This window comes from Oncorhynchus clarkii, chromosome 7, assembly GCF_045791955.1.
Source record: "Oncorhynchus clarkii lewisi isolate Uvic-CL-2024 chromosome 7, UVic_Ocla_1.0, whole genome shotgun sequence".
In the NCBI taxonomy this organism is placed as follows: Eukaryota; Metazoa; Chordata; class Actinopteri; order Salmoniformes; family Salmonidae; genus Oncorhynchus; species Oncorhynchus clarkii.
The window spans coordinates 56,959,540-56,984,733 of NC_092153.1; the positions used below are offsets into that span (position 1 = coordinate 56,959,540).

The 25,194-nt window shown below is 47.5% G+C and overlaps 1 protein-coding gene across 2 annotated transcripts in view; it reads left to right on the forward strand.

The window, feature by feature from the left end:
• The window catches only part of LOC139414344 (zinc finger protein 385A-like), a 62,611-nt gene that overhangs the window by 29,137 nt on the left and 8,280 nt on the right, over nucleotides 1–25,194 (forward strand). Inside the window, exons 1-4 of one of the 2 annotated variants that reach the window (XM_071162262.1) lie at nucleotides 580–658; nucleotides 3,767–3,930; nucleotides 17,475–17,585; nucleotides 25,003–25,174. In XM_071162262.1, coding sequence (XP_071018363.1) covers nucleotides 3,772–3,930; nucleotides 17,475–17,585; nucleotides 25,003–25,174 — 442 coding nt within the window. In that variant the 5' untranslated portion in view covers nucleotides 580–658; nucleotides 3,767–3,771. Of the gene's footprint in view, nucleotides 1–579; nucleotides 659–3,766; nucleotides 3,931–17,474; nucleotides 17,586–25,002; nucleotides 25,175–25,194 lie in introns of those variants that run through there. The other variant, XM_071162261.1, reaches the window with a different exon arrangement.

Consider the following 25,194-nt stretch of genomic DNA (forward strand, 5'->3'; position numbering starts at 1 on the left):
TAAAATAAGTATTTACAATGGTGTTTGTTCTTCACTGGTTGCCCTTGTCTTGTGGCAACAGATCACAAATCTTGCTCCTGTGATGGCACATTGTGGTATTTCACCCACTAGATATGGGAGTTTATCAAAATTGGATTTGTTTTTGAATTCTTTGTTGGTCTGTGTAATCTGAGGGAAATATGTGTCTCTAATATGGTCATACATTTGGCAGGAGGATAAGAAGTGCAGCTCAGTTTCCACCTCACTTGTGGGCAGTGGGCACATAGCCTGTCTTCTCTTGAGAGCCAGGTCTGCCTACAGTGGCCTCTCTCAATAGCAAGGCTATGCTCACTGAGTCTGGACATAGTTTTCCTTAATTTTGGGTCAGTCACAGTGGTCAGGTATTCTGCCACTGTGTACTCTCTGTATAGGGCCAAATAGCATTCCAGTTTGCTCTGTTGTTTAGTTCATTCTTTCCAATGTGTCAAGCAATTATCTTTTTTTTCTCATGATTTGGTTGAGTCTAATTGTGTTGACAACTAGTTTAGGGTACTCTCTCGCTCTCTCTGTCTCCCTCTCCCTCTCATTCTCTTCATCTTTCTTTCTGTTTTTTTCCATCACTACAGAGACTTGGAGGCATGTCAGGACCAGCAGCCACACACCGATGAGACTGATTGCAGTTGAGCTTCAGCTGTGACAGCCTTTTAGCTTCTGGGGAGAGAAAGAAAGAGGGAGAGAGAGAGTGAGAGAGAACGAGAGAAAGAGAGAGCGAGAGAGAAACAGATAAAGAGAGTGAGAGAGAGCGAGAGAGCGAGAGAGAGAGAACGAGAGAGAACGAGAGAAAGAGAGTGAGAGAGAGTGAGAGAGAAACAGAGAGAGAGAGAGAGAGCGAGAGAGGGGGTGAGAGAGAGAGAGAGAGAGAGAGAGAGAGAGAGAGAGAGAGAGAGAGAGAGAGAGCACTGTCTCTAACTCTAATATTGACAGCACATTGATGATCCTCTTCAAGTCTCTCCTATTCAAAGGAACTTCCTCCATCACAACCAAAATAGCTCCTGCTCACAATGTTTTGGATTTGTGACCGGTTTTCCAAACGTAGCAAATTTGTTAAGTAGTTACAGTCACACTGGCACCCGGAATAAAAGACTACAATGAAAGATAATAAAGAGAGCGAGATGGAGACAGAGAGAGGGAAGATGAACGAACAGCCAGCAGGAGAGTGACGAAGTAAGGGAGGGTAGGGAGGTTACAGAAGCAGAGGTAGAAAAAGAGAGCATCAAATGGGGAGAGAAAGCAGTGCACAGAGTGAGGGAGAAAGAATACAGAGGAGCTAGGCTGATATCTGCAGCGCTCCAGCTGTGAGGCTTAAGAAGCTTAACCTCCCCGCCCATCAAGTGCAGGCTTTCACCAGTGCTTCATCGCCAGAGAGAACGCAGGAGAGGGAGGGATGGGGAGAGAGAGAGAGAAAGAGAGAGAGAGAGAGAGAGACATCACAGGAGAAGAGAAGGGGAGAGGTCTATGTTTATTCTTCTCTACCAGAGGAGTTGGGCTCAGAGGTAATGGTTGATTAGAGGAGAGGTGGCTGTCAGGTGTAGAGCTAGTCTCTCTCTCTCTCTCTCTCTCTCTCTCTCTCTCTCTCTCTCTCTCTCTCTCTCTCTCTCTCTCTCTCTCTCTCTCTCTCTCTCTCTCTCTCTCTCTCTGCTGTAAATTAGTGATTGAGGAGAGTGGGGATAAATCATTCCCCTTGACTTATTCCACATTTGTTTTGTTACAGCCTGAATTCAACATGGATTCAATTCTAACCCATCTACACACAATACCCCATAATGACAAAGCGAAAACATGTTTTTAGAAATGTTGCAAATGTATTGAAAATGAAATACATAAATATCTTATTTACATACCGTACTGTAGGGGTATGTGTACAGTACCAGTCAAAAGTTTGGACACACCTACTCATTCAAGGACTTTTCTTTATTTCTACATTGTAGAATAATAGTGAAGACATCAAAACTATGAAATGACACATATGGAATCAAGTAGTAACCAAAAAAGTGTTAAATAAATGAAAATATATTTATATTTGCGATTCTTCAAACTAGCCACCCTTTTCCTTTGCACACTAGGCATTCTCTCAACCAGCTTCACGAGGTAGTCACCTGGAATGCATTTCAATTAACAGGTGTGCCTTGTTGTGGAATATCATTCCATCCTAATGCGTTTGTGCCAGTCAGTTGTGTTGTGACAAGGTAGGGGTGGTATACAGAAGATAGACCTACTTTGTAAAAGACCAAGTCCATATTATGGCAAGTAAAGCTCAAATAAGCAAAGAGAAATGACAGTCCACCATTACCTAAAGACATGAAGGTCAGTCAATGCGGAAAATGTCTGCATGAATCAGGCCTTCATTGTCAAATTGCTGCAACGAAACCTCTAATAAAGGACACCAATAATAAGAAGAGACTTGCTTGGGCCAAGAAACACGAACAATGGACATTAGACTGGTGGAATTATGGCCCCAATCGCCATGTCTCTGTGAGACGCAGAGTAGATGAAGGGATGATCTCCGCATGTGTGGTTCCCACCGTGAAGCATGGAGGAGGAGGTGTTATGGTGTGGGGGTGCTTTGCTGGTGACACTGTCCGTGATTTATTTAGAATTCAAGGTACACTTAACCAGCATGGATACCACAGCATTGTGCAGCGAAACATCATCCCATTTTTTGCGCTTAGTGGGATTATCATTTGTTTCTCAACAGGACAATGACCCCAAACACACCACCAGCCTGTGTAAGGGCTATTTGACCAAGAAGGAGAGTGATGGAGTGCTGCATCAGATGACCTGGCCTCCACAATCACCCGATCTCAACCCAATTGAGATGGTTTCAGATGAGTTGGACTGCAGAGTGAAGGAAAAGCATCCAACAAGTGCTCAGCATATGTGGGAACTCCTTCAAGACTGTTGGAAAAGCATTCCTCATGAAGCTGGTTGAGAGAATATCAATAGCGTACAAAGCCGTCATCAAGGCAAAGGGTGGCTAGTTTGAAGAATCTCAATTATAAAATACATTTTGGTTTGTTTCAAACTTTTTGGGTTACTACATGATTCTGTATGTGTTATTTCATAGTTTTGATGTCTTCACTATTATTCTACAATGTATAAAAGAGTAAAAAAATAAAGAAAAACCCTTGAATGAGTAGGTGTGTCCAAACTTTTGACTGGTACTGTATGTGTGTGTGAGTATGTGTGTGTGTGGGGGGGACTGAAACTGAGTCTCATGGATTAGCAGTATGGCAATGCACATTATTAGATGTTACAGCACAGCAGTGCACACAAATATTGTTTGAAAAACTAGATTACCTATTAGATTACTTTCAAATTTAGAAAGGATGTTTGTGATAAAACAAAATACATTTATGACACCTTTCTTTTTTCTTAATGAAGTTCAATTCTGTTTGTTTCACCTAAGCGACTCTGGCCACAAATCAGAGACCACACTGATGACACACCAAATGCATTTGATGGATCTTTTTGGTCTTCTTCTAATGCCTCTTAAAGGGAAAGTAATCCAAATGTAAGTAATCAGATTACGTTACGGATTTTGGGTAATCCAAAAGTTACGTTACTGATTACAATTTTGGACAGGTAACTAGTATTTGTGACAGATTACACTTAGAAAGGAACCTACCCAACTCTGGTAGTCGGTTACATTAAGAAACAACAGAAAAAGACCACTGACTGTTAAGATATTTTCTGAATAAACCATCTCTCTCTCTCTCTCTCTCTCTAGGCAGCATGAACCGTCCAGGGGTGGTCCCTGCCTTCTTCAGGACCCCCACAGTGATCCCACCCCCGCTGGACATGAAGCAGTTCCTGCAGTTCCCAATGGACACAGCTCCACCACAACACAGCATGGGCCTCTTCCACAACTTCAACACCAACAGTTACTCAACAGTGAGTAAATGAACTCCACACAGGCATGTTAAGGCACATACCACGCATGCACGCCATACATATGCAGACACATACACTGACACAGCGCACACACATGTAGACCCCCTTCAACTCAGAGGTCGCACAAGGTTCAAAAGCTGTGTAGCAAAATTCGTACTTGTCTTTTCTGGGGCCTGGAGTTTTTCCTGATCTCATGACCTAGTCACGTAAAACACTGGCCCAAATGGTGTAGTTTTTAAATGCATTGGGGTATTCTTTCTCTCTATACGCAGCTTTTAATAGGCTACATTTGGTTATGATATGTATTAAAAATCTGTTTAATATCATTTAGCAATGTCAGTCATTACTCTATTCTACCTCGGGGGTTTGTGGTATATGGCCAATGTACCACAGCTAATGGCTATATCCAGGCACTCCTGGCACCACACCACCTCAGGCCTTATTGCTGAACTATACCACTGCTGCCATCTTGTTGCAGGCTGTCTGAGAATATTCATTGTAATTGGCTTTGGTTTCGCATAATATTCCTCTGGGATGTACTTGCCAGTCAATGTGAGGGGTCTTGTAACTGTAGACAGGTGAGGTATTCTGATTAAGTGGTTTTATAGAATGATCCTCAATAATAAGCTGACAAGTGTTTGCTATCCCTGTGGCAGAATAAAGTCCTGCATCTTTACAAAATTCCCCAGCGAGCATTTTACTGCAATACAATTGTAATGAATACTCAGGGAAAAAAAGGTGTAGATTCACACACAGAGCACAGCAGATGTGTATTAAGCCTTCGCAGAAGGTAGGAATCATGGTCACAGGCAGGCAATGGTCAAACACAGGTAGCAGTCAAAACAAACAATACCTCACAACCATACAAACAGAAAGAACTGAACTAAATAGGGAGCTGATGAGACCAGGTGAGAAACGAACGCAGGTGAAATCAATGAACAAAAATGAAAGACAGGGCTACGTTCCAGAACACAAAGAAAAAGAACACAAGGTTGACTAAGAAAAGAAAAGCAGAACCTCACAACAATGACTTATGGCTAATCAATTTAATAAGACCCACAGCCAGCGTTCCCCATAATCAATTTAATAAGACGCACAGCCAGCGTTCCCCATAATCAATTTAATAAGACCCACAGCCAGCGTTCCCCATAATCAATTTAATAAGACGCACAGCCAGCGTTCCGCATAATCAATTTAATAAGACGCACAGCCAGCGTTCCGCATAATCAATTTAATAAGACGCACAGCCAGCGTTCCCCATAATCAATTTAATAAGACGCACAGCCAGCGTTCCCCATAATCAATTTAATAAGACGCACTGTTACGATCTACTAGGTGTGGTGGGTGGAATCAGGCGCAGAGAGCAGGTTAGGTCGTTTTCCTCAGATTTATTCCCCAGCGCAACAAAAACAGTCACGCCAACACACAGGGCGTAAATACGTTGCTAGTCCAAAACAACTACAGGACTAAACAGTCCGGAGAATAAATACAATAATAAATCACACCAACAAAACACAGAGTAACAAAAACAAGCCCGCACAAATACCCAGCGGGCCTAGTGCCCTTAAATACCCTACAAACAAATCCTAATACAAAACAGGTGTACCCAATTAACCAATAACCCAAAACAAACGGAAAGGGAATCGATGGCAGCTAATAGGCCGGCGACGACGACCGTCGAGCACCGCCCGAACAGGAAGAGGCACCATCCTCGGCGAGGTTCGTGACAGTACCCCCCCCCTGACGCGCGGCTCCCGCAGCGCGCCGACCCCGGCCTCGAGGACGACCCGGAGGACGAGGCGCAGGGCGATCCGGGTGGAGGCGATGGAAATCCCTCAAGAGGGAAGGATCTAAAATGTCCCTCCCCGGTACCCAGCACCTCTCCTCCGGACCGTACCCCTCCCAGTCCACGAGGTACTGCAGGCCCCTCACCCGGCGTCTCGAGTCCAGAATAGCTCGTACTGTGTACGCCGGGGACCCCTCGATGTCCAGAGGGGGTGGAGGGACCTCCGGTACCTCACCGTCTTGTAGGGGACCAGCTACCACCGGCCTGAGGAGAGACACATGAAACGAGAGGTTAATACGATAATAAGAGGGAAGTTGCAATCTATAACACACCTCGTTTATCCTCCTCAGGACTTTAAATGGCCCCACACACTGCGGCCCCAGCTTCCGGCAGGGCAGGCGGAGGGACAGGTTTCGGGTCGAGAGCCAGACCCTGTCCCCTGGTGCGAACACCGGGGCCTCACTGCGGTGGCGGTCAGCGTCTCTCTTCTGCCGTTCACTGGCCTGCCTGAGAGAATCCTGGACTGCCCGCCAGGTCTCTCTAGAGCGCTGTACCCACTCCTCCACCGCAGGAGCCTCGGTCTGACTCTGATGCCACGGAGCCAGGACCGGCTGGTAACCCAGTACACATTCGAATGGCGACATATTCGTGGACGAATGCTGAAGAGAATTCTGGGCTAACTCTGCCCATGGGACGTACCTTGCCCATTCTCCTGGCCGGTCCTGGCAATACGACCTCAGAAACCTGCCCACTTCCTGGTTTACTCTCTCCACCTGCCCATTACTTTCGGGGTGATAACCAGAGGTAAGGCTGACCGAGATCCCCAGACGCTCCATAAACGCCTTCCAAACCCGAGATGTGAACTGGGGACCCCGATCGGAGACGATATCCTCTGGGACCCCATAGTGCCGGAAGACGTGGGTAAAAAGAGCCTCTGCAGTCTGTAGGGCCGTAGGGAGACCAGGCAATGGAAGGAGACGGCAGGACTTAGAGAACCGATCCACAACGACCAGAACGGTAGTGTTCCCCTGAGAAGGGGGAAGATCAGTAAGGAAATCTACCGAGAGATGGGACCATGGCCGTTGTGGAATCGGGAGGGGCTGTAACTTCCCTCTAGGAAGGTGCCTAGGAGCCTTACTCTGGGCGCATACCGAACAGGAAGAGACATAGAGCCTCACATCCCTAGCTAAGGTGGGCCACCAGTATTTCCCTCTAAGACCCCGCACTGTCCTATCGATCCCCGGATGACCCGCAGACGGTAGTGTGTGAGCCCACCGAATCAACTTATCACGAACACCAAGCGGTACGTAACTTCTGCCAGTCGGACACTGTGCAGGCGCAGGTTCAACCCTCAACGCCCGCTCGATGTCCGCGTCCACCTCCCATACCACTGGGGCCACCAGCCGAGAAGCAGGAAGGATGGGAGTGGGTTCGATAGACCGGTCCTCGGTGTCATAGAGACGGGACAGCGCGTCGGCCTTAGTGTTGAGGGAACCTGGTCTGTAAGAGATCGTAAATCTAAAACGTGTAAAGAACATGGCCCACCTAGCCTGGCGCGGATTCAGTCTCCTCGCTGCACGAATATACTCCAGATTACGGTGATCAGTCCAGATGAGAAAAGGGTGTTTAGCCCCCTCTAGCCAGTGTCTCCACACCTTCAGGGCCTTTACCATAGCTAGTAACTCCCGGTCCCCCACATCATAGTTCCGCTCTGCCGGACCCAGCTTCTTAGAAAAGAAAGCGCAGGGACGGAGCTTCGGTGGCGTACCCGAGCGCTGAGACAGCACGGCTCCAACCCCAGCCTCGGACGCATCCACCTCCACTATGAATGCTAACGAAGGGTCCGGATGCGCCAACACGGGAGCCCCAGTGAACAGTGCCTTCAACTGGTTGAAGGCTCCATCAGCCTCTGCTGACCACCGCAAACGCACCGGCCCTCCCTTCAGCAGTGAGGTAATGGGCGCCGCTACTTGGCCAAAACCCCGGATAAACCTCCGGTAGTAATTGGCAAACCCTAAAAACCGCTGCACCTCCTTTACCGTGGTCGGAGTCGGCCAATTACGCACGGCGTTAACGCGGTCACACTCCATCATCATCCCCGAGCTGGAAATGCGATAACCCAAGAAGGAAACGGCTGGTTTGGAAAACACACATTTCTCAGCCTTGACGTATAGGTCATGCTCCAGCAGTCGCCCAAGAACCTTGCGCACCAGGGAAACATGCGCGGCGCGTGTGGCAGAATAAATCAAGATGTCATCAATATAGACTACCACACCCTGCCCGTGCAAGTCCCTGAGAATCTCATCTACAAAGGATTGAAAGACGGCTGGAGCATTTTTCAACCCATACGGCATGACGAGGTACTCATAGTGGCCTGATGTGGTACTAAACGCTGTTTTCCACTCGTCTCCTCCCCGAATACGCACCAGATTATACGCGCTCCTGAGGTCCAGTTTTGTGAAGAAACGCGCTCCGTGGAATGATTCCACCGCCGTAGCGATGAGAGGTAGCGGATAACTAAAACCCACTGTGATCGAATTGAGACCTCGATAATCAATGCACGGACGCAGACCTCCCTCCTTTTTCCTCACAAAAAAGAAACTCGAGGAGACGGGTGACATGGAGGGCCGAATGTACCCCTGTCTCAGAGCTTCCGTGACATATGTTTCCATAGCCAGCGTCTCCTCCTGTGACAGTGGGTACACATGACTCCGGGGAAGTGCAGCGTTCTCCAGGAGGTTTATCACGCAATCCCACCGTCGATGGGGTGGTAATTTGGTCGCTTTCCTCTTACTAAAAGCGATAGCCAAATCGGCATATTCGGGGGGAATGCGCACGGTGGAAACCTGGTCTGGACTCTCCACCGTCGTGGCACCGATGGAAACTCCTAAACACCTCTCTGAACACTCGTCTGACCACCCCTTAAGAGCCCCCTGTTTCCAGGAAATAAGGGGATTGTGAATAGCCAGCCAGGGAACCCCCAACACCACCGGAAACCCAGGTGAATCAATAAGGTAGAAACTGATCCTCTCCCTATGATTCCCCTGCGTTACCATGTCCAGCGGAATCGTGGCCTCCCTGACCAGCCCTGACCCTAGCGGTCGGCTATCTAAGGAGTGCACGGGGACAGGTGGGTCTATCTGCACTAACGGAATACCCAATTTACGGGCGAGTCCACGATCCATAAAACTCACAGCTGCGCCTGAATCGACTAGCGCCTTATGCTGAAGAGAGGGGAAAAATGCAGGGAAAAAAACTAACAAAAACATGTGACCAACAGGGAGCTCTGGGTGAGTTTGGTGCTTACTCACCTGGGGTGGCCGAGGAGCGCTCTGCCGACCATCTCGACTCCCAGAGGGACTCCTCCAACACCGGTCCGAAGTGTGTCCTCTCCGTCCACAATAGGAGCAGGAGGAGCCCCCTCTGATCCCCCTAGATGCAGCTCCTCCCAACTCCATCGGAGTGGGAGTGGGAGAGCTGGACGGTGGAATTAACAGGACCCCTTCTGAACGCCCGCGGGCAGCTAGCAGGTTGTCCAATCGAATAGACATGTCTATTAGTTCATCCAGGGAGAGAGTTGTGTCCCTGCAAGCCAGCTCCCGGCGGACGTCCTCCCGGAGACTACACCGGTAATGGTCCATCAGGGCCCTGTCATTCCACCCAGCACCAGCAGCTAGGGTCCTAAACTCCAACGCGAAGTCCTGCGCGCTCCTCGTCTCCTGTCTGAGGTGGAACAGTCGCTCACCCGCCGCTTTACCCTCTGGTGGATGATCGAACACTGCTCGGAAACGGCGGGTGAACTCCAGGTAGTTGTCCCGAGCTGAGTCTGGACTGTTCCATACTGCGTTAGCCCAGTCCAGGGCCCTGCCCGTTAAACAGGAGACGAGGAGGCTCACACTCTCCTCACCCGAGGGAGCCGGACGCACGGTAGCCAGGTAGAGCTCCAGCTGGAGCAAAAATCCCTGGCACCCAGCAGCCGCTCCATCGTACTCCCTCGGGGGGGGAGAGACGTAGTGCGCCGGACCCAGAGGACGATGTAGGTGGAGTAGGTGGTGTCGGGAGTGGGGGAGCTGGGGTAGATGTCGGGAGACCACTCCTCTCCCATCGTTCCATCCTCTCCATCATCTGGTCCATCGCGGTACCAATCCGATGGAGGACAGCTGTATGGTGATGAACGCGCTCCTCCATAGTGGGGAGAGGAGTGGTCGCTGCTCCTGCTGACTCCATTTCAATTGGTGCGGGCTTCTGTTACGATCTACTAGGTGTGGTGGGTGGAATCAGGCGCAGAGAGCAGGTTAGGTCGTTTTCCTCAGATTTATTCCCCAGCGCAACAAAAACAGTCACGCCAACACACAGGGCGTAAATACGTTGCTAGTCCAAAACAACTACAGGACTAAACAGTCCGGAGAATAAATACAATAATAAATCACACCAACAAAACACAGAGTAACAAAAACAAGCCCGCACAAATACCCAGCGGGCCTAGTGCCCTTAAATACCCTACAAACAAATCCTAATACAAAACAGGTGTACCCAATTAACCAATAACCCAAAACAAACGGAAAGGGAATCGATGGCAGCTAATAGGCCGGCGACGACGACCGTCGAGCACCGCCCGAACAGGAAGAGGCACCATCCTCGGCGAGGTTCGTGACACGCACAGCCAGCGTTCCGCATAATCAATTTAATAAGACGCACAGCCAGCGTTCCGCATAATCAATTTAATAAGACTCACAGCCAGCGTTCCCCATAATCAATTTAATAAGACTCACAGCCAGCGTTCCCCATAATCAATTTAATAAGACGCACAGCCAGCGTTCCCCATAATCAATTTAATAAGACGCACAGCCAGCGTTCCCCATAATCAATTTAATAAGACGCACAGCCAGCGTTCCCCATAATCAATTTAATAAGACGCACAGCCAGCGTTCCGCATAATCAATTTAATAAGACGCACAGCCAGCGTTCCCCATAATCAATTTAATAAGACGCACAGCCATAAGCAGCATTTTTAGACATGGACCCAACCAGTTCATTTCCAGGTTGGGTTTCACGTGAAGGTCAGCACGGTGACAAACATTGGTGGGCACGTACACACACACTGAAGCACAAACGCCACATGCACGTACACATACACACAGGGCCAGCCCACCTCGTGGGCAAAAAACCCTGTTGACGGTGGAGAGATGTTTTAAAGTGAATTTCCTGCTATTCTACATATTTTGCCACGGAAAATAGATAACATTTAGCAGTTTTAAGCAAACTTTCCTGCAATTCTACACATTTTGCCAAGATTTTTTCCATGTTAATGATATCTAAGGGAGTGACTAACAAAACCAGTGGAGGCCCCCTGGAGGTCAGGTCCCCTGGGCACCTGCCCAGTTGGTATAGTTTAGATTGCTGGCTAGACTAACTAGACTAACTTACCAATACAAAACATGTTAGCTAACACTCACCTCTGGTTGCCTCCGCTCCGCTGTGGACCCCCCCTCCTCCGGTGCACTATCCAACCTCGGTAAGTCCTCTGGTCCCACTAAACCTTCAATGCTCACACACCCCGCGGGTACAGCACACCGATAGGACCCCTTGCCCAAAGCTGGAATCACTGCATTTTAGATGAATCCACTGCACGCATTACAAACATACCACATCTTTGCTGTTACTCTTTATCCACCGTTCACAATCTGAGCATGGGTGTATAGGTCGTTAGATGAGTTTGTGATAAAGTGAGGTCCAGGGCATTGATGGGTATCACCCAATAAGAGAAGGCATAGAGTTATTATAAGATCTCCACCATTAATTTACGATTTCAGACTGGATTTCGATGATCGTTTTGGTTTCTGCCAAGGTGCTATGAAAGTTTGGTATATAACATTTCTTCCAAATCCGAAGTGCTGGATGCCATCAAAAGTGTTTGCATGACCGAGTAGTTGCTGAGCAGATGCAATTATTTCCAGTAACATTTAAAACAAACACATAAAGTAAAAGTGCTGCCACCATGCCGAACTTGCCGGTCGCCATCTTGAAATCATGTGTGGCAGCGACATGCAGCCATGGTCCATACTGGACCAGATTCTTCTTTATCATATCCATCGATGCTAGGCTCAGGCTCCGAGCTCTTCACCACACCTTCCAACTCACTTAATTCACCCTCATTCAGAACTCATGACACCAATCTTTTTTGACACTCAATCTCCATTTTTATTGCCATCTTCCTCAGATTCAGCTCTACCCTCTGCTTTCTTCAACCTCTTCTTTCTCTTTTTCCACCTCCATTCCTCCTCAGAAATCCACCTTTCGGTGTCCCTGTCCCAATATTCCTCTTCAGTTGCCATTTTAGAACTTTCTGCAAGCAATCTTCCCCTCTCTGCAAGGATAGCCAATGACATTACCCCTTATTGACATCTGACTTAAAAGGTGCCTTGGTGGAAGAGTGGGGTAACATCTTACAGCAAGAACTGGCAAATCTGGTGCAGTCCATGAGGAGGAGATGCACTGCAGTACTTGATGCAGCTGGTGGCCACACCAGATACTAACTGTTACTTTTGATTTTGACCCCCCCTTTGTTCAGGGACACATTATTCCATTTCTGTTAGTCACATGTCTGTGGAACTTGTTTAGTTTATGGCTCAGTTGTTGAATCTTGTTATGTTCATACAAATATTTACACATGTTAAGTTTGCTGAAAATAAACGCAGTTGACAGTGAGAAGACATTTCTTTTTTTGCTGAGTTTATTAACCCTGATAACCTATAGAGGGTGCTCACAGAGCACTGATGAGTAATTTATGAGGTTGAGAGAGCCACTAGAGCAGGGGTACTCAACTCGTACCCTACAAGGTCTGAAGCATGATGGTTTCCTGTTTTACCTGATAATGAATTGCACATACCTGGTGTTCCATGTCTAATTCAGTCCCTGATTAGAGGGGAACAATGACTACATGCAGTGGAACTGGCTTCCAGGACTAATTCAGTCCCTGATTAGATGAATAAATGCAGTGGAACTGGGTTCCAGGTCTAATTCAGTCCCTAATTAGAGAGGAACAATGAATAAATGCAGTGGAATTGGCTTCCAGGACTAATTCAGTCCCTGATTAGAGGGGAACAATGCAGTGGAACTGGCTTCCAGGACCAGAGTTTCCCAGTTGTTGTCAGATAATTAGTGCTATTCTCATGAGGACCTGTCATTGAGACCGTGTATAATAAGAACAACAAACAGGCAGTGCAGTGAGGGAGCAAGTTCCGGATACTCTGTGAGCCTGGCTGCTAGACTGAATGCTCCATTATCCACTTAGAAAGAGTTTGCTTGCACCATATATTACGCTCAGCTATCATACTATCCAATGGATCGAGTGCTGCCCTCGTCTATGGAGAGTGCAGAGTGGAGTAGATAATGATTTCTCTACCAGCCCCATATGGTGTACAGTATGGGCAGAGGTATGAAGAGAGGAGGGAATGAAAGAAGGGATGTAAAAGAGTGACTTGATGTGTGAGGTCATAACGGCAGACAGAACGTAGAGCCGGGTGGATAGAGAAATGGCGGGGTGGAAAGAGAGAGATCAATCAGCCTGTTCACAACAGCTGGTCAAAGAGAGGGAGAGAGAGAGAGAGATGTTACAAAACACAAAGAGTAGTCCAGATGGCTAACCAAAATTGACAGTAGGACTTGAATAGGTGAGGACAATGACTTGCCGTCTTGTTTGCACACACACACACCTGCATGCACATAAACACACACACACACACACACACACACACACACACACACACACACACACACACACACACACATACACACACACACACACACACATCTTCACAGATCAAACACCTTGTTGTTGGCATATAGAGAGTGAGAGAACGGTGAGTACAAACAAATTAATTTGGAGTCAGACATCTGTATTCTAGGGCAACAACCTTTTATATCGTAAAACTGAGAGAGGGGGAGGGAGAGAGAAAAAGAGAGTGAAGAGTGGGTGGGAAGTGGTAGGTGTGGTCTCAGGGTTTAAATATCTGTATAACATATCAGGAGAGAGAGGGAGCGCGAGAGAGTGACGAGGGGAACAAACAGAACTCCAGGTTAAGGAAGAGGAGTATAAATATAGACAGGAACTGTATTCAACCACTTACATATGGGAGAATAATTACACCTTTTGCCTGGTGTTTGGAAGTTGAAAGTGAAACTAGCCTCTCATTTTGCAGTACAAGTTCACAGTAGCAGTCAGTGATTAGAAACTGAATAAAACCTCAGTCCTTTTGGCTGCAGAGTGGAGAAACACCCAGCCTGGGTTGTGGATACAGAGAAGAGTGGTCAGAACCCTCACAACGCTCACAAATCCTGTTTGGGGCTATTTTGTTCACCACTGTAAACATCAGACGTCTGGGTTGGCTTGAGTCAGATCCACATGGTCAACATGTCTTTCTAAAGAGCTGTGAAGTATTTCATAATGCTCTACATACTGTAAAAGCCTTCTATATTAGTCTAAGAACATGTTGCTCACATCAGATTCTAGTTGTCTACTATCGTGGTCTGTTCCAATTCTAAGGGGAGTCCTCTCTACAGACAGTGTTCAGGTGATTTGTTCATACAGTTTTGAGTTTTAATGTCACATGCAGAAGTACAGGGAAATGCCTTTCTTGCAAACTCAAAACCCAACAATGTAATAATAAATAATAATGTATTACTAGGAAAAGAAACACGAGAAATAAGAAGAAATATGCAGAACACAATAAGTAAGTAAGCATACTATATACAGGGTCAGTTCCAATACCATAGTTACATTGTACAGGGATACTGTGTGATGGATGGAGGTAGATATGATGGAGGTAGATATGTATAGGGGTAAGGGGACTAGGCAACAGGATATAAAATAAACAGAGTAGCAGCAGCTTGTATGTGAATGGGAGTGAGGTGAGGTGCTGACTTGTTGCACCCCCGACAACTACTGTGATTATTATTATTTGACCCTGCTGGTCATTTATGAACATTTGAACATCTTGGCCATGTTCTGTTATAATCTCCACCCGGCAGAGCCAGAAGAGGACTGGCCACCCCTCATAGCCTGGTTCCTCTCTAGGTTTCTTCCTAGGTTTTGACCTTTCTAGGGAGTTTTCCTAGCCACCGTGCTTCTACACCTGCATTGCTTGCTGTTTGGGGTTTTAGGCTGAGTTTCTGTACAGCACTTTGAGATATCAGCTGATGTAAGAAGGGCTATATAAATACATTTGATTTGATTTGATTTGAGTGTGTGTGTGTAGCGTCAGTATAAATGTATGTGCATATTATTTGTGAGTGAGCAGGTGATGAAGGGAGTGTGTGTGAGAGGCAGTGCAAAAATACAAATAAAAGGTCAATAAAGATACAAGGTTAACTCAGACAGTCTGTGTAGCTATTGTGTTAGCTGTTTATCAGTCGTATTGCTTCGGGATAGAAACTGTTCAAGAGCCTGTTGGTGCCAGACTCGATGCACGGAAGCAGAGAGAATAGTCCATGGCTTGTGTGGTTGGAGTCTTTAACAATTTTCCGGGCCTTCCTACCACACCTACCACAGTGATGTACTGGACTGTCCGGCCCCAGTGATGTACTGGACTGTCCGGCCCCAGTGATGTACTGGACTGTCCGGCCCCAGTGATGTACTGGACTGTCCGGCCCCAGTGATGTACTGGACTGTCCGGCCCCAGTGATGTACTGGACTGTCCGGCCCCAGTGATGTACTGGACTGTCCGGCCCCAGTGATGTACTGGACTGTCCGGCCCCAGTGATGTACTGGACTGTCCTGCCCCAGTGATGTACTGGACTGTCCGGCCCCAGTGATGTACTGGGCTGTCCGGCCCCAGTGATGTACTGGACTGTCCTGCCCCAGTGATGTACTGGACTGTCCAGCCCCAGTGATGTACTGGACTGTCCGGCCCTAGTGATGTACTGGACTGTCCGGCCCCAGTGATGTACTGGGCTGTCCGGCCCCAGTGATGTACTGGGCTGTCCGGCCCCAGTGATGTACTGGACTGTCCTGCCCCAGTGATGTACTGGACTGTCCGGCCCCAGTGATGTACTGGACTGTCCGGCCCCAGTGATGTACTGGGCTGTATGGCCCCAGTGATGTACTGGACTGTCCGGCCCCAGTGATGTACTGGACTGTCCGGCCCCAGTGATGTACTGGTCTGTCCGGCCCCAGTGATGTACTGGGCTGTCCGGCCCCAGTGATGTACTGGGCTGTCCGGCCCCAGTGATGTACTGGACTGTCCGGCCCCAGTGATGTACTGGACTGTCCGGCCCCAGTGATGTACTGGACTGTCCGGCCCCAGTGATGTACTGGGCTGTCCGGCCCCAGTGATGTACTGGGCTGTCCGGCCCCAGTGATGTACTGGACTGTCCGGCCCCAGTGATGTACTGGACTGTCCGGCCCCAGTGATGTACTGGGCTGTCCGGCCCCAGTGATGTACTGGGCTGTCCGGCCCCAGTGATGTACTGGACTGTCCGGCCCCAGTGATGTACTGGACTGTCCGGCCCCAGTGATGCACTGGACTGTCCGGCCCCAGTGATGTACTGGGCTGTCCGGCCCCAATGATGTACTGGGCTGTCCGGCCCCAGTGATGTACTGGACTGTCCGGCCCCAGTGATGTACTGGACTGTCCGGCCCCAGTGATGTACTGGACTGTCCGGCCCCAGTGATGTACTGGACTGTCCTGCCCCAGTGATGTACTGGACTGTCCGGCCCCAGTGATGTACTGGACTGTCCGGCCCCAGTGATGTACTGGGCTGTCCGGCCCCAGTGATGTACTGGACTGTCCGGCCCCAGTGATGTACTGGACTGTCAGCACCACCCTCTACAGGGCCATGCAATCGAGGGCTGTGCTGTTGCCATACCAGGCAGTGATGCAGCCAGTCAGTATGTTATCAATGGTACAGCTTCAGAACTTTTTGAGGATTTTTCAACTTCTTGGGGGGGAGACTTTGTTTAGACCATTTGAAGTCTTTAGTGATTTGGACACAGAGGAACTTGAAGTTAACATGATCTTTATGAATTATGAAGCCTTTATTTAATTTATGTGTTTTTTATTATAATATCAATTCTTCAAAATGCACAAGTGACATTAGCTGATGAAGATTGTGTCATAGAACAACCTGTATAAGCTCTCCTAAGCCTGTGTGTACCACATACCTTATTTTTGGCGTTTATCCTAAAATCCTACAAAAACGCCATTCATTTTCCTCATAGGCTTTGTCGAACGAACAATGACAGAGTTAGTACCTACAAAAAGACCCCATTACTATTTCTCTCTATAGGAGACCATTTTAACTTCTTGGCCATACAGTTTCCTTGATCCTCCTGCTATACTGTTGGATGGAGTCTGTAATCAGGGCCCTCTAACCCCACTATCAAAAAAGCATTTGAACAGCACCCAAGACCCAAGGCACAGACAGCTCTGGCAGCTGCTGATGAAAAGAAACACTCTCCTGTCGTCATCAATCAGGGCTCTCTTCCCTTCTCTAACTCTCTCTCCTTTTCTCTCACTCACTCTCCACCTCTCTCTCTCTCTCTCTCTCTCTCTCTCCTCTCTCCTCTCTCCTCTCCTCTCTCTCTCTCCTCTCTCCCTGCTCCCCTTCACTACCTCCCTCCCACTGTAGGGGCCTTTTTCAAAGCGTTTCATTAACTCTGCTACCACCACCATGGCACAATGACCTATGTCTATCTGCTCCCCTACTCAGAGTACTTACCTTATCTATATAACCTGCTCTCTGCCCCCTCCCCCTCCAGATGGACCCGGTACAGAAGGCAGTGATGAACCACACCTTCGGCCCCCCCATGATGAAGACCAAACGACCCATCATCTCCTGCAATGTCTGCCAGATCCGCTTCAACTCAGAAGTAAGGCAGTAAGGCACTATCCATCCATCCACCCATGCATCCACCATCCACACATTCATCCAGGCATCCATCAATCCACATTCATCCAGGCATCCATCTAAGTATTCCACACATCTATCTATGCACTACATCATAACCTGACCAATATGTCAATGATTGACTGGACTGCTGGAGCAGGTGTCAAGTGAGAACTGTGTCTACAATTCCTCTGCTCCACTTTTCCCCTTGGGGCAGCCCTGCTTAGCTTACATTACCGTCTCTCTGTTTGACACCATTTCATTGGCACTTCCCAGAAAGGAGTTCATATTATGCAATTGTGATCTGGCGGGCTGTGGGGACAAAGCAGAGTAGAGGGGGCTGGATGGTTAGGGGATTAAAGTAAAGGGGGCTGGGAGACTAAAATACAGGGAGCTTGGGGGCTAGGGTCTAAAGTACAGGGAGCTTGGGGGCTAGGGGACTAAAGTACAGGGAGCTTGGGGGCTAGGGGACTAAAATACAGGGAGCTTGGGGGCAAGGGGACTAAAGTACAGGGAGCTTGGGGGCTAGGGGATAAGAGTACAGGGAGCTTGGGGGCTAGGGGATTAAAGTACAGGTGGCTTGGGGGCTAGGGGATTAAAGTACAGGGAGCTTGGGGGCTAGGGGATTAAAGTACAGGTGGTTTGGGGGCTTGGGGACTAAAGTACAGGGGCTAGGGGACTAGAGAACAGGGGACTAGGGGACTAAAGTACAGGGGACTGGGGGACTATAGAACAGGGGACTGGGGGACTAGAAAACAGGGGACTGGGGGACTAGAGAACAGGGGACTAGGGGACTAGAGCACAGGGGACTAGGGGACTGGAGAACAGGGGACTAGAGAACAGGGGACTAGGGGACTGGAGAACAGGGGACTAGGGGACTTGAGAACAGGGGACTAGGGGACTAGAGAACAGGGGATTAGGGGACTAGAGAACAGGGGACTAGGGGACTAGAGAACAGGGGACTAGGGGACTAGAGAACAGGGGACTAGGGGACTGGAGAACAGGGGATTAGGGGACTAGAGAACAGGGGACTAGGGGACTAGAGAACAGGGGACTAGGGGACTGGAGAACAGGGGACTCGGGGACTAGAGAACAGGGGACTAGGGGACTAGAGAACAGAGGACTAGGGGACTGGAGAACCGGGGACTGGAGAACAGGGGACTAGGGGACTAGAGAACAGGGGACTAGGGGACTATAGAACAGGGGACTAGGGGACTAGAGCACAGGGGACTAGGGGACTAGAGAACATGGGACTAGGGGACTAAAAAACAGGGGACTAGGGGACTAGAGAACAGGGGACTAGGGGACTAGAGAGCAGGGGACTAGGGGACTGGAGAACCGGGGACTAGGGGACTAGAGCACAGGGGGTTAGGGTTCTGAGATGTTGAGGTTGGATTGAGTGTTTCAGTCTGTGTCTTAAAAGGAAACACACTAGAATGACTGCTGGCCAAGTGCTTATGATATATCAGCAGCAAGCAATAGGACAGCCACCAACTGCTTTTATTTCTAGAATGCTTCATGGAGATAGTTGTGATCGAGGGATTGTGAGAGGTCAGCGAGGGTGAATGTGATGCAACAAAAAACTGACTTGATCTGGTCATTGGGTGAATTTTGAGAAAGTAGTGAATGCTGACAAAGCACATTCCAGCATGTCAGTCTTTGTACAGGGCACCAAAAAGAGGATGACTGAGGGAGTAGAACTAAAGAATGAACAGAATTAACAGAAGAGGAGGTTTAAGTGTTCACATACACTACCGGTCAAACGTTTTAGAACACCTACTAATTCAAGGGTTTTCTTTATTTTTACTATTTTCAACATTGTAGAATAAGAGTGAAGACATCAAGAATGTTGAATAACAAATATATCATAACATATACATCCCTTGTGGGATTATTCAGAGTGGTTTGTTCCATCGGCATGTAAAAGTGATCTTGGATGGTGCTGCACACATTCCAGTAGACTGGGGGTCTAACAGTTAGGTGCTTATGACACTGACTGCCTTCTAAAACATACAGTCATAAAGACAGAAGCCCTCAGCTCTGTACACATCATTAAATGTGAAATAAGCACATAAACCAATGCTCAGTTTGAATGCATGTCTTTGTCTGTATTTGGTATTTTATTAGGATCCCCATTATCTGTTGCAACAGCAGCAGCTACTCTTCCAGGTGTCCACACAAAACATAAAACATGACATACGACAGAACATCAGTAGACAAGAACAGAACTACATCAATTAAAATAAAATAAAACCGTCACACGTCACGAACGTCGTCTTGAAAAGGACCGGACCAAGGTGCAGCGTGGTGAGCGTACATTTTTCTTTCTTTTTTAAAATGCCGTCAACAAAACAATAAACAACAAAAACTAACGTGAAGCTCCGTAAGGCTATACATGCATTAAATGAAGACAACAACCCACAAATGAGAAAAGGATAAAAGACTGCCTAAGTAGGATTCCCAATCAGAGACAACGATAGACAGCTGTCCCTGATTGAGAATCATACCCTGCCAAAAACAAAGAACCAGAAAGCATAGACTTTCCCACCCGAGTCACACCCTGACCAAACAAACATAGAGAATAAAATGATCTCTACGGTCAGGGCGTGACACACATAGTCTACATATCAATACATACACACAAACTATCTATGTCAACTAGGGGAGAGGCGTTGTGCCTTGAGGAGTTCATTTCAGCAATATGAGATGGAACGGAGTTCCATGCAATAATGGCTCTACTATACGCTTTCTTGAATTTGTTCTGGATTTGGGGACTGTGGAAAGACCCCTAGTGACATGTCTGGTGGAGTAAATGTGTGTGTCAGAGCTGTGTGTAAGTTGACTATGCAAACAATTTGAGATTTTCAGCATATTAATGTTTCTTAAAAAAAAAAGAAACATTCATTTGTTGAAAATCAAATATTGTACTGTAACCACATCTCTACATTATTTTCTCTGTATATGATCCTCTCTCCTTGCTGCTGTGTGTATTAGAACACAAACTCACCTGTAAACATACATGGTCAAATCTGAGGCTGTTTTAAGGCCTGATTATACAACCCCTTCCCCTCCCCTACACAGATGGGAGCGTTTTATCACCAGCAAGATGTGGTAAGACCTGTTTTCCGGTCATAGGCTGCATTGAGTATAACAATTTCACTGTAGCAGGCTTAGGCAATTTGCTTCATAATGTGCACTACGTGTATTCAACATTATTGTTGTGTAATATTAAATGTTTTTGAAGTGCTTCACAATGGGTATAGAAAGTACAGGCCAGCTTGAGGGATGGGTGTATCTCCTAAACATACAGTAAACGTCTCTTTGCTCAGGGGAAACGCAGTGTCACCTCTGAGCCAGACATAAGTTTGACACACGATCCTGGCTAAAAATATTGACACATGCCAATGAATAAAGCACTAAATACTTTTCAGGAAAGAGCGGTGGAAACATAGACAGGGGAGCGTCTGAAACGCCATAACAGCTGCATCTATCTACCCTCTCGAATCCACTCTCCTGGACACCATGTTCTCACATTCTGTAGTACACACTCAAATCAAATCCAATGTTATTTGTCACATGTGCCAAATACAACAGCTGTAACTTAACTGAGAAATTATAATTATAATAAAAAGAAAAATAGTAACACAAGGAATAAAATACACAAGAATAAATCAATATACAGAGAGCACCAGTACCAGGTCAATGTGCAGAGGTACGAGGTATTTGAAGGCAGGGTAAAGTGACTAGGCATCAGGATAGATAATAATAGCAAATGAGTGTAAAAGTGTGTGTGTTTGTGTTGTCGGTATGCGTGTGTGTGTTATGTGTGTGTGTGCATATCTAGTGTACAGTATGTGAATGTGTGTGGAGTTTTTGTGTGAGTGTCAGTGTAGTGTGTGTGTGAGTGTGTATATATAGTGAGTGTGCATAGAGTCAGTGTAAGATAGGGTCAGTGCAGATAATCAGGGTAACCACTTAAATAACTGTTTGGCAGTCTTATGGCTTGGGGGTCCAAGAGCCGATGCTCTGGTACTGTTTGCCGGACAGTAGCAGAGTGAAAAGTCTACGGCTTGGGTGGCTGGAGTCTTTGGCAATTTTTCGGCTATCCTTTCACACCGCCTGATATAGAGGTGGTGGATGGCAGGGAGCTCGGCCCCAGTGATGTACTGGGCTGTTCGCACCACCCCCTGTGGCGCTTTGTGGTCGAGGGTTTGCTGTAGGGTCAGGTGTCACTGTCGTTATCCCTGTGTGTGTGGGTGTGTGAGTGTCATCTGTCCGTCTGTGCCTGTATGTAGCAGCGTAGAATAGTGTACTGTGTGTGGTGTGTATGTGTGTGTTCAACTTCCACTGTTGTAAAAACTCGACTGGACCCTTGGCCACCTGTTTGGCCTTCACTCTCTTTATGCATCATCATCAGTACAGTCAGTGTGTGTGAGAAAGTCCTGATCTCCATCTGCTCTACCAGTCCAGTACTCAGTAATCTGAGAGGGGAAGTCAGGTTGTGAGCTCAGAGCACAATGGAAGTTCTCTAATAATGAAAGAATAGTCTGCTCACAGTATACAGCCAAGGATCTGTTATTGCAGCACTACTGCATTTCAGAAGCACAGTTAGAGACACTATTATATAATAATTTCCACACGTTTCAAATGTTATACCCCAGCCAGCATACATTGTCTTTCCTGCTATGAACAGTAAGGTATTTTGATATAAATATTAAAAATAAAGTACCGGCAGCACTCTCACTGAATGGTGTTTTCTGTCAGTCAACACTGGCTAATCCATGGATAAAACGTCATCATCTGCTGAACCAGATACAATTAAAGACTGAAGCTGAACCAAACCAAAATATCTGGATTGATTCATATAAACTCAGAAGAATACCTATCACACTGCCAGTCTGCCACCAGTAATGTACTGTATACTGCAATTCATTCCAAGCAGCCACCAGCCATACAGGACAGGCTCTCAGAGCTCAGCCCAGCTCTCTATGCTGCAAGACCGACGTCACATGCCTCTTTATTGTGCTGCATTGGCTATCGTTACCACTGCAGCACCACAACGCTGGACACCTTCTCTCTCTCTCTCTCTCTCTCTCTCTCTCTCTCTCTCTCTTTCTCTCTCTCTGTCTCTGTCTCTCTCTCTGTCTCTCTCTCTGTCTCTCTCTCTGTCTCTCTCTCTCTCTCTCTCTCTCTCTCTCTCTCTCTCTCTCTCTCTCTCTCTCTGTCTCAATGTCAATTTCAGTCCCTAAGATAGATCCTGCTTCCTTTTTCTTTGTTCCGCCTCTTCTTCATACATGTTGATGTCTCTATCTCTTTCTCTCTTTCTGGTCTACTTCCTGTGCCCCTTCTCTTCTGCATTTCCCTCGTCCTCCCTCTCCTCTCCCACCCCCTCTCTCCTCCATTGTGTTGCCTGTCGGATGTACAGTAGACTTGGCTGCTAGACCAGTTCTCTCTGGTTCCTCTGCCTTTGTCACTCATAGATTAAACATCAAAGCCGCATCCTGCTCAGAGAGAAAAGGATCATATTTTCACATCTACTTTTCATAACGCTTCTTAACCCATTCCAAACATCTTTTATAACTCTTCAGTTCTACACTAAAGATCTCTCTTTCCTCCTTCCTTCTAATCTCTTTCTAGACTTCCTCTGCACTATCCCCTCTTCCTGTCTCCCTGTCCGTCTCCCCTCTCTGTTGTCAACTTTGTTCAGTTGTAATTGATTGTTGAATTTCATTGATCCCCCAAGACCTTAACACTGAAGGTCAGGACAGAGCTTCAAAACCAAGGCTTTCCTCCACCGAGACAGAGAAGAGGAGATGAGTGAGAAAGAGAGAGAGAGAGAGAGAGAGAGAGAGAGAGAGAGAGAGAAAGAGAGAGAGTGTGAGAGAGAGAGAGAGACAGGGGGGGTACAATCTGAAATAGTGAAAGTAGAGTGGGAGAGAAGTGAGAGAGAGGCAATTACTTTTCTCTGTAAGTCTGTCTCTTTGGAGAACATAACTGTTGCTGAGTGGGTTACCCCTCCTCCTTCATGTCTAATCTGTGGCTATATGTGTACCTCTGTCGTCGGCAATTACTGCCTGGGGTTTAGGGAGGCATCCTTGACACGTCCCAGTAGCCCCCTCACCTCGTTGATGCCCCCCTCACTCCCTCGCTACTGCCAATTCCTCCTTGAGCAGCAGTAGTCAGGTTGCAGCTGTCAGTGTTTCCTCACACCTCTGGGTCTATTTTAGATAATCCCATTCTCACCACTCGATAATCATCACAGGCTCAGTTCAGTAATTAGTAATTTACAGCAGAGGAACCACCAGAACATTCTATAATTCTCCTCTGTAAAGACAGACTAGAGGTGTCCTGAACATTATAGTACTATATAGGGTCTGGAATGTTCTAGAACGCTTAAAGAATGATTACTGCTGACCTACTGTTTGTACACTCAGTGTAGTTCTCACATTGACAACACACCACAGAGAGCATGTGCGCCTCAGCTGCTGTATTTTGTGCTATTTAGTGTTGAACAAGGATAGTTATAAAGTCACTACAGTCCCTGGTTCGAATCCAGGCTGTATCACATCCGGACGTGATTGGGAGTCCCATAGGGAGGCGCACAATTGTCCCAGCGTCATTCAGGTTTGGCCGGAGTAGGCCGCCATTGTAAATAAGAATTTGTTCCTAATTGACTAGCCTAGTTCAATAAAGGTTAAATTACATTTAAAAAAATAATAAAACCCACCCCTGTGCAGACATTGGGGATCTCAGTGATAAATTAATCAGAGATGCATAATTGATCTACTGAACTGCTGAAGAGTGCTCCAGCCAGTCAGTCAGCCAGCCAGCCAGCCAGCCATCCAGCCAGCCAGCCAGCCAGCCAGCCAGCCAGCCAGCCAGCCAGTCAGCCAGCAAGTCAGTCAGCCAGCCAGTCAGCCAGCCAGTCAGTCAGTCAGCCAGCCAGTCAGCCAGCCAGTCGGTCAGTCAGCCAGTCAGTCAGTCAGTCACAGGAACAGGCAGGTACAGAGCAGGGACAGCACAGGGCTCATATGACAGCCTAAAGCCATCTGCTGAGAGACGTCCAGTCAACACTATGGCTAGAGTTTACTCCACTGACCTCACTGGGTCTCAAACAGGCCTGTGGATGATAGATACTGTACTAAACAGGAAAACAGGACACAGCCGTAGTGTGAAAATAAAACAGCCAGGGTGTGCGTGGTGTCCCATGGCCATGCTAAGGCTGCTATTGGAGTGAGTGAATTATCATCTGCTAAAGATTGGGTATATATTGTTTTATTTCTGATATACGCAGATATCAGATAAGCATGGTGCTCAGAAGTGTGTGAATAATAATAACCATGTGGATTATGATGTGACATATCATGTCATGCCCTCTCCTCCTCATGCTCTTTTCTCAGAGTCAGGCAGAGGCCCACTATAAAGGGAACCGCCACGCTCGGAGGGTAAAAGGCATTGAGACCTCCAAGACTCGCCCCCAGGAGGGTGACAAGCTGGCCACTCTCCCCACCGCCGCTCCCTCTCCACCAGGCCCCTCACCATCCAGCCCAGGCCCTAACCCTATCAAACAGGGTAAGCACCACCTGTGCTCT